Source organism: Equus asinus, chromosome 14, assembly GCF_041296235.1.
Source record: "Equus asinus isolate D_3611 breed Donkey chromosome 14, EquAss-T2T_v2, whole genome shotgun sequence".
NCBI lineage: Eukaryota > Metazoa > Chordata > Mammalia > Perissodactyla > Equidae > Equus > Equus asinus.
In genome coordinates, this window is record NC_091803.1 from 46482552 (window position 1) to 46496962 (window position 14411).

A 14411-nucleotide genomic window follows, 5' to 3' on the forward strand; every position below is an offset into this window, starting at 1 on the left:
TGTAAATATTTTCTCCCAGTCTATGCCTTGCCTTTTTATTTTCTTAGTGGTGGCTTTTGAAAAGCAGAAGTGTTTAATTTTAATGAGGTCCAGTTTATCACTTTTTTCTTTTATGCTTCGTGCTGTTTGTGACCTATCTAAAAATTTCTGCCTATTCCAAAGTCATAAAGATTTTCTCCTATATTTTCTTCTAGAAGTTTTCAGTCTTAGCTCTTACATTTAGGTGTGTGGTGCACTTTTGTGTCTGGTATAAGGTAAGGGTTGAGATTTGTTTTTTGCGTGTGGCTCTCCAGTCATTTCAGCACATTTGTTTTTCTTTTCCCCACTGAATTCTCTTGGAACCTTTGTCAGAAATCAAGTGACACTATCTGTGCCGCTCTATTTCTGGACTCTGTTTTGCCTCTTCAATCTATATGTCTGTCCTCTAGTGAGGCCTGGCTGATGGGACTAGAATTAGTCTTTTCTGATGACCGTGTGGGCCCTGCCTGGCAAGTGTAATTGATGCCACTTGCTCCCTGGGGCTGTCATCCCAGCTCCCCAGGTGCTGGTGCTTTGGTGCTTAGCGTGTCTCTCTCCTCAGGACACTGGCATCGGGATGACACAAGAAGAGTTGGTGTCCAACCTGGGAACAATCGCCAGGTCAGGGTCAAAGGTAAGCCCTCCATAGCGCCCCCTCAGGTGTGAGGCTCTCTCCTTGAAAGGTGGCTCTGGCTGGAGAGAGTAGGTCCCAGCGTGCTCTGGACGCCAGCTGCGTTCAGTAGGAATGTTCTCAGGTGCAAGCTCTGTGTTGGCACAGTGGGAAGGCTCTATGAAGTGATTTCATTAGATTGTTACAGGGACCTCTGAGGTAGTTTGTCTTATTTTATGGATGAAAGGCTGAAATGAGTACCTTGCCCATAGCTAGAAATTGGCTACCCGAGGTTCAAAACCCATCAGTCTGAGTCTGGAAATATGCCCTGCTGCCTCCTGACACTTTTCTCCAAGTCATTTTGCAGCAATTCCTTGAGCTGCATAGGTTTGAGGCAGAGAGGGTCGTCAGAGATGAACGTCCTTCTTCCTCTCAGTTCACAAGAATAAGCTTGGCCTGTGATGTCTGCAGGCTGGTTGGTTGTTCGTGTGACCTGAAACCTACGGAGGGGAGGCAAGCACTGGTCATCAGGTGTCCTCCTCCAGCAGCGTCTGTGCCAGCCCAAGACAAATGCCAGTGGCTCTCCGCTGCCTTTGCCCCTGCTTGGTGACCAAATGCTTTTGTTTGGTTGTTTTTTTGGGCCTGAGTGGTGCCTAAAATGGCACTTTACACCAAGTGCTTGAAAATAGTCTAGTTGTTGGTCCAAAGTGATTCATAGAAATTTCTACTTTTAAAAATCTTCTTTACCATAACTGTTATTTTTTTCCCCATGATACACTTTTGGTTGTATTTATATCCAGGAAAGTCTGTGCTGTGTCATACAGTAGCCACTAGCTACATGTGGCTGTTTGAGTTTAAGTTAATTAAATTTTAAAGTTAGTTCCTTGGTTGCACTAGCCACAGTTCGAGTGCCAAATAGCCAAATGTGGTCAGCAGCTGTGGTATTGGACCATCCGGAGCATTTCCATCGTTGCAGAACGTTTGTTGCACAGCGTTCATAGCAATGAATGTGTGCATTTTACTTCATTTTTAATCTTAGGAACTTTGATCACGAGTTATAATAATTAAGTGCCTTGTGATACTCTACAAAAGCATGTACTTGGTATGTCCTGGTTTCCCATGAAGCTTAGAATCTAGGAGACACGTTTAGGAGTCTCCTCCCTTCACCTGCTGGACTTTAGGGGCCACCACAGCCAGGAAGCTGTCGCTCCGCTCCTTCCTGCAGGGCAGGTGCGTGAACTCACTCAGGCTGCCATGTCCCCACGCCCCGGGGGTGTGACGGGCAGGCTTATGGGCTCTGAGTCAAATATAGACCCAGCCCCATTGCTGCCCAGCTCGGGGTCTTCGGACAAGTTACTTCACCGCTCTGTGCATTAGTTCTCTGTGTGTAAAATCAGTGAAAAAGTACTTAGTGTGGTTGTCTTGAGGATTAAATGAGATCTTAGCTCGTCCTGGAGGAACGAACATGGGGAGTCACAAATGTCAGTTCTCTCTGGGGATGGGGATACCCTCTCTCCTTCGCCACCACAGGCCTTTCTGGATGCGCTGCAGAATCAGGCTGAGGCCAGCAGCAAGATCATCGGTCAGTTTGGAGTGGGTTTCTACTCAGCTTTCATGGTGGCTGACAGAGTCGAGGTCTATTCCCGCTCTGCAGGCGCAGACAGCCGTGGTTACCAGTGGCTTTCAGATGGGTAAGTGAGAGCAGGGAGTGTCCCCATGCCTGGGGACCACTGCAGCCAGGTGTCATGTGATGTGCAGGGTGGGATTCAGCTGGAGCATTACCACTTGGTTTGGAAAGCTAGCCTCCTCACAATGCCGACGGACCCTGCTGGGCTTTCTGCACGAAGCCTGCGCAGCCTGAACCTCACACTTTGGGGAGCCAGTCTTTCTGCTCCCGATGGCCTGTGCTGTCTCTCTGGCGCCCCTTTCATTGGGCTCCAGTATTTGTGCTCTGAAGCGTGGACCCCCCCAGGTGGGGCTCTTTTGTCGGTGGTTCGGCTTTAGGACCATCTGTTTCCCGGGTGCCCCCTTGCACAGCGTGGTCTCCCTGGACTTTGTTCTGTGGAGCTCATTCCTGAGTCCTCCAGGCCCTGGAGTTTCTGCCCCCACTTCCCCTGCCAGCTGGCCGAGGAGTTCCCTCTCAGAGAAGCTTGGTTTGTTCTAGTGTGTTCCGCAGGCAGTGTCTCACAGGGTGGTCAGGTAGATGTTCCAGGAAAATCCTGAGACTATATTTGAGGAGAATGGTACCTTAGCCAAATTTAAGAACTAACTTCGGTAGGCCCCAAAGCTTCAGCTCTGAATCCCGCTTTCCCAACAAGTCTCCTGTCTGCCACTGCGGTTCTAGCAGCTCATGGGTTGAGGAGGCCCGGCCAGATCACAGCTCTCTCCCTCCGTCAAAACTAAGGTTTCTCTGACTCCATGAAAGCAGTGCTTGGAGTAAACGTGGGCCAAGGTACCAACACTCCCCTGTTGGGGGTGCATCCCCTCCTCTTGTACTTCTGAAGTGGTGTCTCTGCTCTTGTAAGGAGGCGCTTGGCCTCTGCCAGAGGTTCAGAAATGTACAGAGTTAACACGGGAGTGAGGGCCGGACTCCGTGCCTCTTGCCTGTTTCCTCCCAGTGTCTGGTGCAGCACTGGGCCTGCTTCAGGGAAACACAAAGACTGAGAGGTTGTGTTTGTGAGGGGGAGGGGACGTGTTAAGGAAGCGGGAGAGCCCCAACCCTATCACAGCAGCCACTGTCTCTGATGGAAATTTGGTGGCCTGGGGGTTTGGCTGGGTTCAGAAATGGTGGCACTCTGGCTTCCCACTCTCCGTGTTGGTTTGGGCTCTGCTTATGAAAATCCCAAGGAAGAGTGACTGCACCTGCCGCGTGGGGTTTGGCAGCAGTGATGTGTGGCACTGGCTTTTTTTCCCCCCTGCATCTTAGTTCTGGGATGTTTGAAATCACTGAAGCCTCGGGCGTTAGAACTGGGACCAAAATCATCATCCACCTCAAGTCAGACAGCAGAGAGTTCGCCAGCGAGGCCCGGGTTCGAGGTGAGTGGGAGCCTCTGGGGTCTTCTGTGTGGTGGCACCGGATCAGCGAAGCACCTCCTGCTGTCTGGGTGGGAGCATGTGGAGGATGCAGGGGCAGAGCAAGGGGTGCTGAGCAGCTCCAGGACGGCAGGGTAGAATGGAGTGGAGTCGGGTGGGCTTCCCGGGGTTGGCTGCCCAGGCCCACCTAGGACAGAATCCCTGCTGGCTCTGTGTGTGGCACCGAGAGGTGAGGCGAGGCTTCCTGGTGGCTGGCGTAGTCAGGCTGTGGCCTCTCTTCCTCCTGCTTGGAGCAGTGCCTTGTCTTCAGTGCACTTGGTGCTTGTGCACAGTCCTTTCCTCGTCCTGCCTGTGTCATGAGATGTTGCTGGCTCACCCACCTGGCCAGCCTGAGCCCAGGCTTCACCAAGACCCAGAGCGGGCACATCTGTGTGGTGGTTTTCTCTGTCCCAGTCTTACTAAATGCTTATCTGAGTGCTTTCCAGGGCCCACTGTTAGCTCATAAAACCATGTTTGTGCCACTAAGAAGGTTCGTGGTCTCACAGTGGCCTGGGCCTCGAGACATCTGGTCCTGGTATAAGTTCTGCTCACTTGTGCCAGGCAGGCCGGTGTCCCTGCTGTGCCGTGGCTTCCCACCTGTGACATGGGCATGGCACTGACCAGCCCTCCCCAGCATGCTGTGTCACCCCTGCCACAACTTCCAGAGCTCTCATCTCCAGAAGCTTCCTATATTCGTTGTTGTTTTTCTTTTATCTCTTCCAGATGTGGTGACAAAGTACAGTAACTTTGTCAGCTTCCCCTTGTACCTTAACGGAAGGCGCCTTAATACTTTGCAGGTGAGACCCTCAGCTGCCTGAAGGGCTTGGGCAGCTGTGGAGAGCAGTTGGTACGTTTTGGGGCTGGACAGGCAGAGGTCGGACTGGGTGATGCTGTCAAGATTCCAGCACAAGGTGTTTGTGGAGAGGCAGTATCCATGGGTGCAGGCTGGGTCCACCCTCTGCAGCCCATCCACATGCCCCAGGTGTAACTCACATACCATATAGTTCACCCCTTTACAGTACACAGTGCAGGTCCTTAGTGTATTCACAGAGTCAGGCAGCCATCACCACAGTCAGTTCTAGAACATTTTCGTCATTCCAAAAAAATCCCTGCACCTCTTAGCAGTCACTCCCCAAACCCCTCCCCTCGGTCCCTGGCAACCCCTTGTCTACTTTTGTCTCTGTGGATTTGCCTATTCTAGACATTTCATATAAATGGAATTATACACCATGTGGCCTTTTGTATCTGGCTTCTTATAATGTTTTCGAGGTTCATCCATGTTGTAGCATGTGTCAGTGCTCATTCCTTTTTATGCTAATACTTCATCATGTGGCTAGATCGTGTGTCTTTATTCATTCACCAGTTGGTGGCTAGTGTTCACAATCTCTTACAGGCACATCTGAATCCTGCCTCCTGGTTGGCCCTTCCTGACACATTGTACCAGGGAGGGGGCACTTGTTCCCAGAGCTTTTGGTGTCTCTCTCTTCGGTGGGGGGCCCCATTCCTCCATTCTGGGACCCCCCGCCCCCAACCTCCCAGCGCTGAAGTGGATGGGACTGAAGATGCAGGGAGGGGCTTGCACTTGAGCCCACTGCCTTGCTGTCGCGGGAGGGTGGTCCTCGGGTTGTCCTGAGAGCAGTCACGAGCACCCAGGTGCCGTGAGCTCCACAGCTGGGCTTCGCACACTTATTAGGAAGACGAGTCTCAAACGCAGTATCCCCTGTTAATCTCCGTTTCCAGGCCATCTGGATGATGGAGCCCAAGGATGTGGGCGAGTGGCAGCAGGAGGAATTCTACCGCTACATCGCTCAGGCCCATGACAAGCCCCGCTACACCCTGCACTACAGGACAGACGCACCTCTCAACATCCGCAGCATCTTCTACGTGCCGGAAACGGTGAGCCCTGGTGCAGGCCACTGGGCCCTCTGCGTGTTGGCTGCAGGTGGCTTGTCCACTGCTCCCAGGGGCTTCCCCAGGGTGGCAGCATTTTCCGGCACCAGTAGCACTTGCCCTGAACAGTGACAGTTCAGCACAAATAGATCACAAAAATTAACTTGACAGCATCAGAGAAAAAGAAAAATCCTGTGCCTCTGGATGGGTGAACACAGAGTTTTAAAGTGAGAGAGTGTTTTACACGCCATTTTTTGGGGTAGAACAGAGACGTTTGACCATGTGGGCCTGGGCTTTTGTGGACCAGGGTGCTGGTTGAGGGTGCCTGCGGGAGGGCCCCCGAGCAGCCCGCCAGGCTTCCTCTGTCTCCAGGCAGTGCATTCCCGAGCTGTACGGGGGAACACGGTTCTGCGGTGCTCAGATGAGTGGGTGCGCCCTCCAAACTGCTGCTGTCCCCTCAAACTTCCTGGCTCCCAGGATCACGGTGAAGGCTCTGCCACATCCCACAACAGAGAAACCTGCTCAGGAGTTGAGGCCAGCCTTGCCTGGCTTTATTTGACTGGAGCCCTTTTACCACCCCACATCTATTAATATCCATTTTGGAAAGAGCTGTTCGGGACCCTCCCTGCTGAGTGCTCCTCAGACCAGCAGCACCAGCGTCTTTGGGGACTTGTTAGGAATGCAGAATCTCGGCACCCCCGCAGGACCTCCGGAATCAGAGTCTACGTCTTAACGAGCCCCACGTGATGTGTGCAAACTGCTGTTTGCAAAGCACTGGTTTAGAGCAGAGATTGGCGGACAATTCTGTGAAAGGCCAGTTAGCAACCAGTTAGGGCTCAGCGGGCCGTGCACAACCGTGGAACTCCACTGTTGTAGTGTGTCTGCGCCATGCATGGCACCTAACCTGATGAGTGTGGCTGCGTTCCAGGAAATTGTATGGACACTGGAATTGGATTTCACATATTTTTCACCTATCATGAAATATTCTTTTGCTTTTTTTCCCCTCACTCATTTAAAAATGGAAACGCCATTCTAGACTGCATAAAACAGGCAGTCAGCTGGATTTGGTCTCTGGGCTGTAGTTTGCTGACCCCTGACTCCTAGCAGGTTTGGCTCTATTCCTGGGGACATCAGAACTTACTTTTTCATATCTTCCAGGATTGCTGATTGGGGAGGGTGGCAGCTGCCCAGAGAAGGCCCCTTTCTCTATGTCCCCACAGAGGTGCTGTGTGGGGGTCCTCTCTGGGCTTTGGTTTCTGCACAAACAGGCATGGTCTCCTCTGGCCTCTCTCTCCTCTGGGTCACCGCACAACCAGCCCACACCTCCAAGTCCAGGGCTGGCCTTGGGAAGGGTGTTTCTCAGAGTCGCTGTCAGAGCTGCCCTAGGATCTTGCAGGTTCTGCCTCTTTGCAGCTGATGTGGCTTTCTCCATTGCCACCTGACATTCCTCTTTCCTCGTCCCCAGAAACCATCCATGTTTGATGTGAGCCGGGAACTGGGCTCTAGTGTCGCACTGTACAGCCGAAAAGTCCTCATCCAGACCAAGGCCACTGATGTCCTGCCCAAATGGCTGCGCTTTATTCGAGGTATAGTGCCGACGCCTGTGCTCAACCGTGTGGGCTGAAGCCCTGTAGTCCTGGGACTGTGATTGGCCCCCTGCCTGCAGCTTGGCGTGCCTGCTGCATTAGTATGAGCTCATCTTTAATGAGTGTGGGGTCAGGGTGAGCAGCCACAGTTGCTGGCTGGGTGAGCAGGATGTACTCACAGAGCAGCTGAAGGAAGCAGCTCAGAGACTTCTGGGAAGTTTCCTGCCTCCAAACACGAGTGTTGGTTGATTTGGGGATGGGAGGGTCATTTAAATTGAGTTTTTTTAATTTTTAAAGCTATTACTTGAGTTTAAGATTTATACATGAATTGCCTTGAATTTGAGTGAGGTTATAGTTTAACAAAGATTTCAGTATTTAACTGTTTGTATCCTTTTAGCACACAAAGGTGCAAAATATCCATGATATACTTATTTATGATTTTGAACATAAAATCCAGGAAATAGTTTTCAGAATGTTAAACTGATGCTGAAATTTTAGAAACTGTTTCTGGAAAGGCTTGCCAGCCTTGCCTACTTTTCTTCCAATCGTGTCGTTATGTCTTAGGCTGTCTGCATAAATTCTAGGACACCAGCAGGACTTGGAGGGAGCTCAGGGGCTGTGGCCCCACTAAGTGTCCTCCCTTTGTCCATCTCTGCTTCCCTCTCACCCACCTGTGGTCTGATTTCATGTCGGGCTTCAAGGAAGAATGTGGAGGCCTGGTGGGGAGGAGGAGGGCCGCAGGATTGCAGGGGTTCTCATGGGCTGTGTCTCTCTAAGGTGTGGTGGACAGCGAGGACATCCCCCTGAACCTCAGCCGGGAGCTCCTCCAGGAGAGCGCTCTAATCAGGTGAGCTGCCAAGGAAAGGGCGGGAGTGGGCGCCTGCTGAAGATGAGGCCCCCGGAGGGCTGGAAGGAGCCAAGAGCGGAAAGAAAGAATCTAAAAGAATCATAAATTTATAGAGAAGGTGGAGACGCGATACCAAGTACATTTTCCCCCCATGACCCCTTTGGAAGTATGTTGTCCTCCCGAGGCCCGTCTTCTCCAAACATCTTAGGCTGTATTTCCAATGAACAAGGATGTTCTCCTCCCTGGCTCCAGTACAGCTTTCCGGATCGGGGAGTTGACACGGTGCAGCACTGCCACCTTCTAATTCTCAGACCCATTCACGTCCCACCACTTGTCCCATCACGTTCTTCGGAGTAAGAGGGTCCAGTCCAGCGGCACATGTGCCTTTAGTTGTCATGTCTCTTTAGCCTCCTTCAGGCTGGCCGAGTCCCACGTCTGTTCCTGACTTTCATGACTTGGCTGCTTCTATTGACTTGAGCCCAGTGACTTTATAGAACGGCGCTCAGTGCGTGGCCTTCCGCTCGGTGTGGTTAGGTGCGGGAATAGCACAGAGTGACTGCAGCCCGTCAGGTGGGGCCTGACCGTGAGTTGTCCCGTTTTTGGTGATGTTCACATTGATACTTGATTAAGGAGGTGTCTGCCGGCCTTCTTGGTCTGAAGTTATGTTTTCTCTTTGTAATTAATCCTTCATATGTGGGGTGGTATTTTGCAGCCAGCTCTTCATCAAACTTGGAATATATTCATTTATTTACTTAGAATATTTATATTTTTAATATTTATAATTTATCTGTAAGAACTGACTTCTCAATTTCTTGAATGAATAACTGTTTTATTCAGAGGGTTATAATGTTACTGACGTTATTTTGATGCCCTGACAGTCCCTGATTTAGCCAGTGGGCCCCCCCTCAGGGGGCGTGTCCCTGTCATGCTTCCAGCACTTCCTCACTTCTGGAACCACGTGTTCCAGGCTCACCTTGTATTTTGCCTACATCTTTTCTTAATCCTGGAAGTACTCCTTCCTCCAAGGAGCCTTGGTTCCTTTGAGTGGAGAGTGGTATTTAGGAGCCAAGATCTGGGAGCAGGGATGCCATTGCTGTTGGGGTGTCACTTCTCCCAGGCCCTCTTAGGAGACAGAGCTAAGGGAGATGTGAGTGTGTGTGTGTTGATGTGTGTGTCTGCATCCATTCTTGTTTCACGAGCTCTGGAGTTCCTCCAGTCCCTCCAGTACCAGCTGGCACCCCAGTACATGCTAGTCTTGCCCGTTCCATGTTTGCTTCCTTTGACAGTGGGAAATCCGCCTCTCACTCTCTTTACTAAGTTTGCCTTTCATCAGCCCCCTCCATGCAACCAGTCTGCCATCGCTGCTGCCCTCCCAACGTGGGTGTCCCCGTCATCTGCTCGGGCTCTGACTCCACACACTGGGCTGCCCACTACCCTCAGCCTAGATGCCCTCCTTTAGGCTCCTTGGGTTCTGATGCGCCACACCAGGCGCCCCTCACCCTGGCCCTGCATGGACTTCCTCCTGGGCCTCTGTGTCTTGTCCTGGCTGCCTTGAGTCCCCCGCCACAGGTGCAGGCAGTGCTCTGTTCCCTTCCACCTGTGCCTGAAGGACTGAGTCACTGAGGACGGAAGTGGAAGAGGAAAAACTGAAATGAGTGTTAAACATTATTGCTCCCCTATTCTGGATTATTGAGGGAATATGTGGTTATTTCACTTTCTTGAAAGGCAAAATATTAAGGAACTGAAAATACCCTTAATCCCGCTAATAAAGTTGCCCATAATTTTGTGCTCTCATGCAGTGCTGCAGTAAACACGCTCATCCACAAAACCCCAATTTTGTATCATTGTAGCGTGCATATAGTATATTCAGTATAAAACCAAATTCTAGTGTACACACTGCGTGTACAGCGTTGATCCTAATCATGAAAAATTATACAGGAAGTAGTATATATAGTCTTTGCATATGATATACTGTATGTCCACTGTAAGTTATGCATATTGAGATTTCTTGGTTTTTCTTTCAACATAGGCAGTTTCTCATGTCATTAAGGATCTTTAGAGAATGTGATTTGTAATGGTCATGTAGTATTCCATCATTCATCTCAGCCTCTTCTCTTCTGTTGAGCACCGAGGTTGTTTGTAATTGTTTTCTATTTTATGTGCTACAGTGAAATCTTGGTGACTTAAGATATTTCCTAAGGTGTAATCTCTGCAATTGGGACAGTCAAGGCTGGGCTATTTATGTTACCCTCCACAAAGGGGGTGTCAGTTCACATTCCTGCTGCTAGGGGGCGTGTGCCCTCCTAACTGATGTTTGCCGAGGGTCACTCTGCTTCATCTTTTTCAGTTTGGCCAACATAGTATGTTGTTGTTTTCCTTCTCTGATTATTAGTGGGGCTGAACGGTTTTTCATATCCTTCTGGCCATTGGTATTTCATAAAAGTGGCTTGTTCATGACAAATGTAATTCTGTTCTGTAGGAAACTCCGGGACGTTCTACAGCAGAGGCTAATAAAATTCTTCATTGACCAGAGTAAAAGAGATGCTGAGAAGTATGCGAAGTTTTTTGAAGATTATGGCTTGTTCATGAGGGAGGGCATCGTGACCACTGCTGAGCAGGAGGTCAAGGTAGGGTCTGGTTTTCTAGGACTTTCTCTGTGCTGCCTTGGCCCTAAGGCTGTGGAGGAAGCTGATGGAGGCCAGAAACCTGAGCTTCTCAACACAAGACGATGGCACAGCCGGGCACCCTAGCCCCTGCTGCCTGGGGATCGTAAATGCAACATTTGGTCTCTGGACCTCTGCTGGTGGACGCAGCAGGTCCAGCACCTCATCTGGAGTGTCCTTACCTTACCCTTCATCTCCCTCCGTCCTCTAGCCCAGAGGCTGGAAGGAGGTGGGCGTGCACTCTCTCCTCTCACAGGGATTCAGGGGGCTCGAGAGACCCCGGAAGGCAAGGGACAGGGTGAGGTACCTGGTTCACAAGGTTAGGGAAGGGCAGGCACAGTGTGTGTGGTCTGCGATCGGTGGAAATCCTTTAACACTGTGCCCAGAGTTCAGTTAATTGCGCAGTTAATTACTTAATAACCATATGATCATTCCATACATATTTTTTGGTCATTTTAAAATTGTGACATAATTCACATACCATAAAATTCACCCTGTTAAAGTGAACAGTACAGTGGCACTTGGTACATTCACAAGTTGTGCAACCACCACCATCTAGTTCCAGAACATTTTCATCACCCCAAAAGGCTCCTGTCCCCATTGAACAGTCCCTCCCAGGGCCCGGGTTTCATCTTTTCCTCCAAAACAGCAGCAAGGAAGGAGGGTGACTGAATGTCTGGGGTGCCCAGGGGCTTGTTCTTCAGGCTGTGGGGGAAAGTGGGACTGGGGCTCCAGGCGTGCTGAGGCTTGCAGTCGGCTCTTCCCTGGCCTCTCCTCCCTCCTTGTGGTTGGCAGACAAACTCCAGCGGGTGCTCGTGTGGCCCGGGTGAACTCTCCACTCATTCTCAGTTACCGTGTTTTTGGTCAACAGCACTAGGTGGTATTCGCTCCATGCTGGGGCCTTTTCTAAGTGCTTTATAAATATTAACTCAGTGTATTTGTGTTTGTTAACGACGATCCATAACATGTACACGAGCACAAGCTTAGCGTCTGAATCTAGAGTGTGCCTTGCCAGGTGGGCCCCCAGATCCTTGTTTTGCCTCTGTTTGTCCGTCTTCTGTCCAACTTTCATCACTACCACGTCACTCTTTCATTTGGACCTAGCCCTCTGGGTACCCTCCCCGGCCCTTCCTCGTGTCCTCACTGCTCACCTGTGTTGTGATTGTCAGAGATGAATCAGTGGCATAGACGAGGTGGAGTTTGTGTCTCAGGTGACGTCCAGGCTGGTGGTGTCAGGGACCCAGCCCCCCAGCTTGTTGCTGCTCCTCTCTCCTTACCACACAGCTCCCACATGGAGTGAAGGCAGCTCCAGCAGTCACGTGGCATTTCAGCCGACAGGAGAGAGAAGGGCATGCCCCTCCTTTAAGGGCCCATTCTCCAAGTCGAACACCTGACTTTAACGTGCACCCCGTTGGCCAGGACTAGTCCCCTAGCTGTGAGGAGGGCTGGGAGATGCGCACTTCACACCCATGTCCACGTGCCTGCCAAGAGGCTGGGTCTGTGACTAGGGATGGAGGGAGGATGCTGGATCCAGGAGTGGTCTCTGCCACAGACTGGGTCTGGCCACTCCTAGGACACAGTGTGACGGCGTGCCTGGAAAGCCCCTCCCCGCAAGGCCCTGGGCCACCCGGGGTGGAAGGTGTTCTCTGAGGTCCCCTGAACTTTTGATGTGGGGCCTTCTGGACACCACTAGAGTCCACAATCCCCAGGGGCCAGGCCAGTCCAGAGAGCCATCCCTGAGCCAGGCTTCTGGGAGAACTGCTTTGGCTGCAGGAGATGGTGGGCTCCACCAGCTCAGGGCAAGGCCAGCCGGAGCCCCCCTCCTATGGCCCTGGGCTCCCACAGTCTGCACCCAGCTGACGGGAGGCTTTCAGAGCGAGGACCTGGGACAAGCCATGCCCTGCCCTCTGTCTGCCTTCAGGAGGATATTGCGAAGCTGCTGCGATACGAGTCCTCGGCACTGCCTGCTGGGCAGCTGACCAGTCTCCAGGACTATGCCAGCCGCATGCGGGCCGGCACACGCAACATCTACTACCTGTGTGCCCCTAACCGGCACCTGGCTGAGCACTCGCCCTACTATGAGGCCATGAAGCAGAAAAACACAGAGGTGGGTGAGCCACGGGGTGGCCTCCGCCCCAACCAGGCCTCCCTACACATGTCCTTTCCATGGGGCCAGGTCAGAGGACAAAGTGAGGTCTGGGCACCTGAAGGAGGGTCTCTGTGCTTAGTGGAAAATGGCCTAACGTGCCCAGGACCCCAGAAAGCCAAGCAGCGTGAGTCAGTGTCCAGGGGCACAGGGGTCGGGGCCTGAGTCTGCCATCCAGTTTGTGTGTCTCTCCAGGAGGGGACATGGGGATTTCTCTACAAGTAGAATCACTTTCTCCCGCTCAAATGTACCCAGAGCCTCCCTCAGCACCATTTGGTAAACCGACCTTCTCAGTAAGGCTTCGGAGGACCTGGCAGCTCCAGTGTGGCTCTTGCAGGATGCAGGGCTCAGCCCTCAGCTTCACCCCTCAGTTCGCAGTCCCATGTCCTCTCTGCTGTCATGGGCGGAGATTCCTCCAGGCCTGATGGAATGTTCTTGGGCCCTCACAGGTGCTCTTCTGCTACGAGCAGTTTGATGAGCTGACCTTGCTTCACCTCCGTGAGTTTGACAAGAAGAAGCTGATCTCTGTGGAAACAGACATCGTCGTCGATCACTACAAGGAGGAGAAGTTTGAGGACGGGACCCCAGGTCTGCTTGCTTCCCTTATCCCTGGACACAGTGCCGGCGTGGGCCAGCATGTGGGTGGTGGCCTGGGGGTGCCAGCAAAGCTGGGGCAGGCCTAGGACGCTATATGCCGCAGGGCCTCTTCCTTCCTGCAACGATAGGTTTATATGGGATTTTCTTTTCTCATTTGTATCTGGGGTCACCAACCTGGAGAAAGGCAGCTTTGGGAACATCTTAATGACTAATGGAAAAGGCTTCCCTGTGTAGATCCGGTCTCTCCAATGCTCCTTCCAACTTGGCTTCCTAAGATTGATCAAGCTTTCTAAGAGAATCAGAAGTTGTTTTTTTAAAGCCCTAAGAAAGTTATATGGGCCTCAGACAACCAAAAGTGTCCTTTTTGAGGTCCAATTTTGTCTGCTTAATTTTGGATGAAAAGCATCTTTGGTAGCTTCTGTCTTTGTGCCGCTGGCGGCCGGGTGAGGAGCTAGCCTGCTTGGAACGTGGCGTTGGGCCGTCCTCATTTCAGGCCCGCAGTGGGAGCCCGTGGGGTGAGAGTTGTGGAGAAAAGCCTCTGAGCTCACTCCCTTCTGCTCTCCTGAAGCTGGTGACCGCCTATCAGAGAAGGAGACGGAGGACCTGATGGCCTGGATCAGAAACGCACTGGGGTCGCGTGTCACCAACGTGAAGGTGAGGCCTTACAGGAGATGGGCCACCACCTGACCACCGTGGCCCTTGGTGACCACACAGCTGGCCAGCCTGCTGGCTCCTGAGTTGCCTGCCTGGTGGGCATTCTCCCAGCGGCATATCACAGTTGAAGCCATGATATGAGATGGAGACCAGGGATGTCACTGCTGCTCGTGCGTATGTACGCGCACACACACAAGTGTGTAGCCATGTGTGCCCAGGGGGGTTGCTGAGGCAGGGCAGGCAGGCAGGCTCGACTGGCCCATTTCTTCCACTTCGTAGAGCAGGTGGGAACCGAGAAAGTGGAAGGTGAGCAGCTGAGGGCCTGGTG

The 14411-nt window shown here is 52.0% G+C and overlaps 1 protein-coding gene across 1 annotated transcript in view; it reads left to right on the plus strand.

Annotated features, from left to right (window-relative positions):
* TRAP1 (TNF receptor associated protein 1) overlaps positions 1–14411 on the plus strand; it is a 54919-nt gene that overhangs the window by 33070 nt on the left and 7438 nt on the right. The window contains exons 5-15 of the mRNA XM_014833179.3: positions 581–652; positions 2159–2319; positions 3555–3664; positions 4424–4497; positions 5441–5596; positions 7056–7176; positions 7954–8023; positions 10503–10650; positions 12608–12793; positions 13282–13420; positions 13998–14083. Of these exons, the coding sequence (XP_014688665.3) occupies positions 581–652; positions 2159–2319; positions 3555–3664; positions 4424–4497; positions 5441–5596; positions 7056–7176; positions 7954–8023; positions 10503–10650; positions 12608–12793; positions 13282–13420; positions 13998–14083 (1323 nt within the window). The remainder of the gene's footprint in view (positions 1–580; positions 653–2158; positions 2320–3554; positions 3665–4423; positions 4498–5440; positions 5597–7055; positions 7177–7953; positions 8024–10502; positions 10651–12607; positions 12794–13281; positions 13421–13997; positions 14084–14411) is intronic.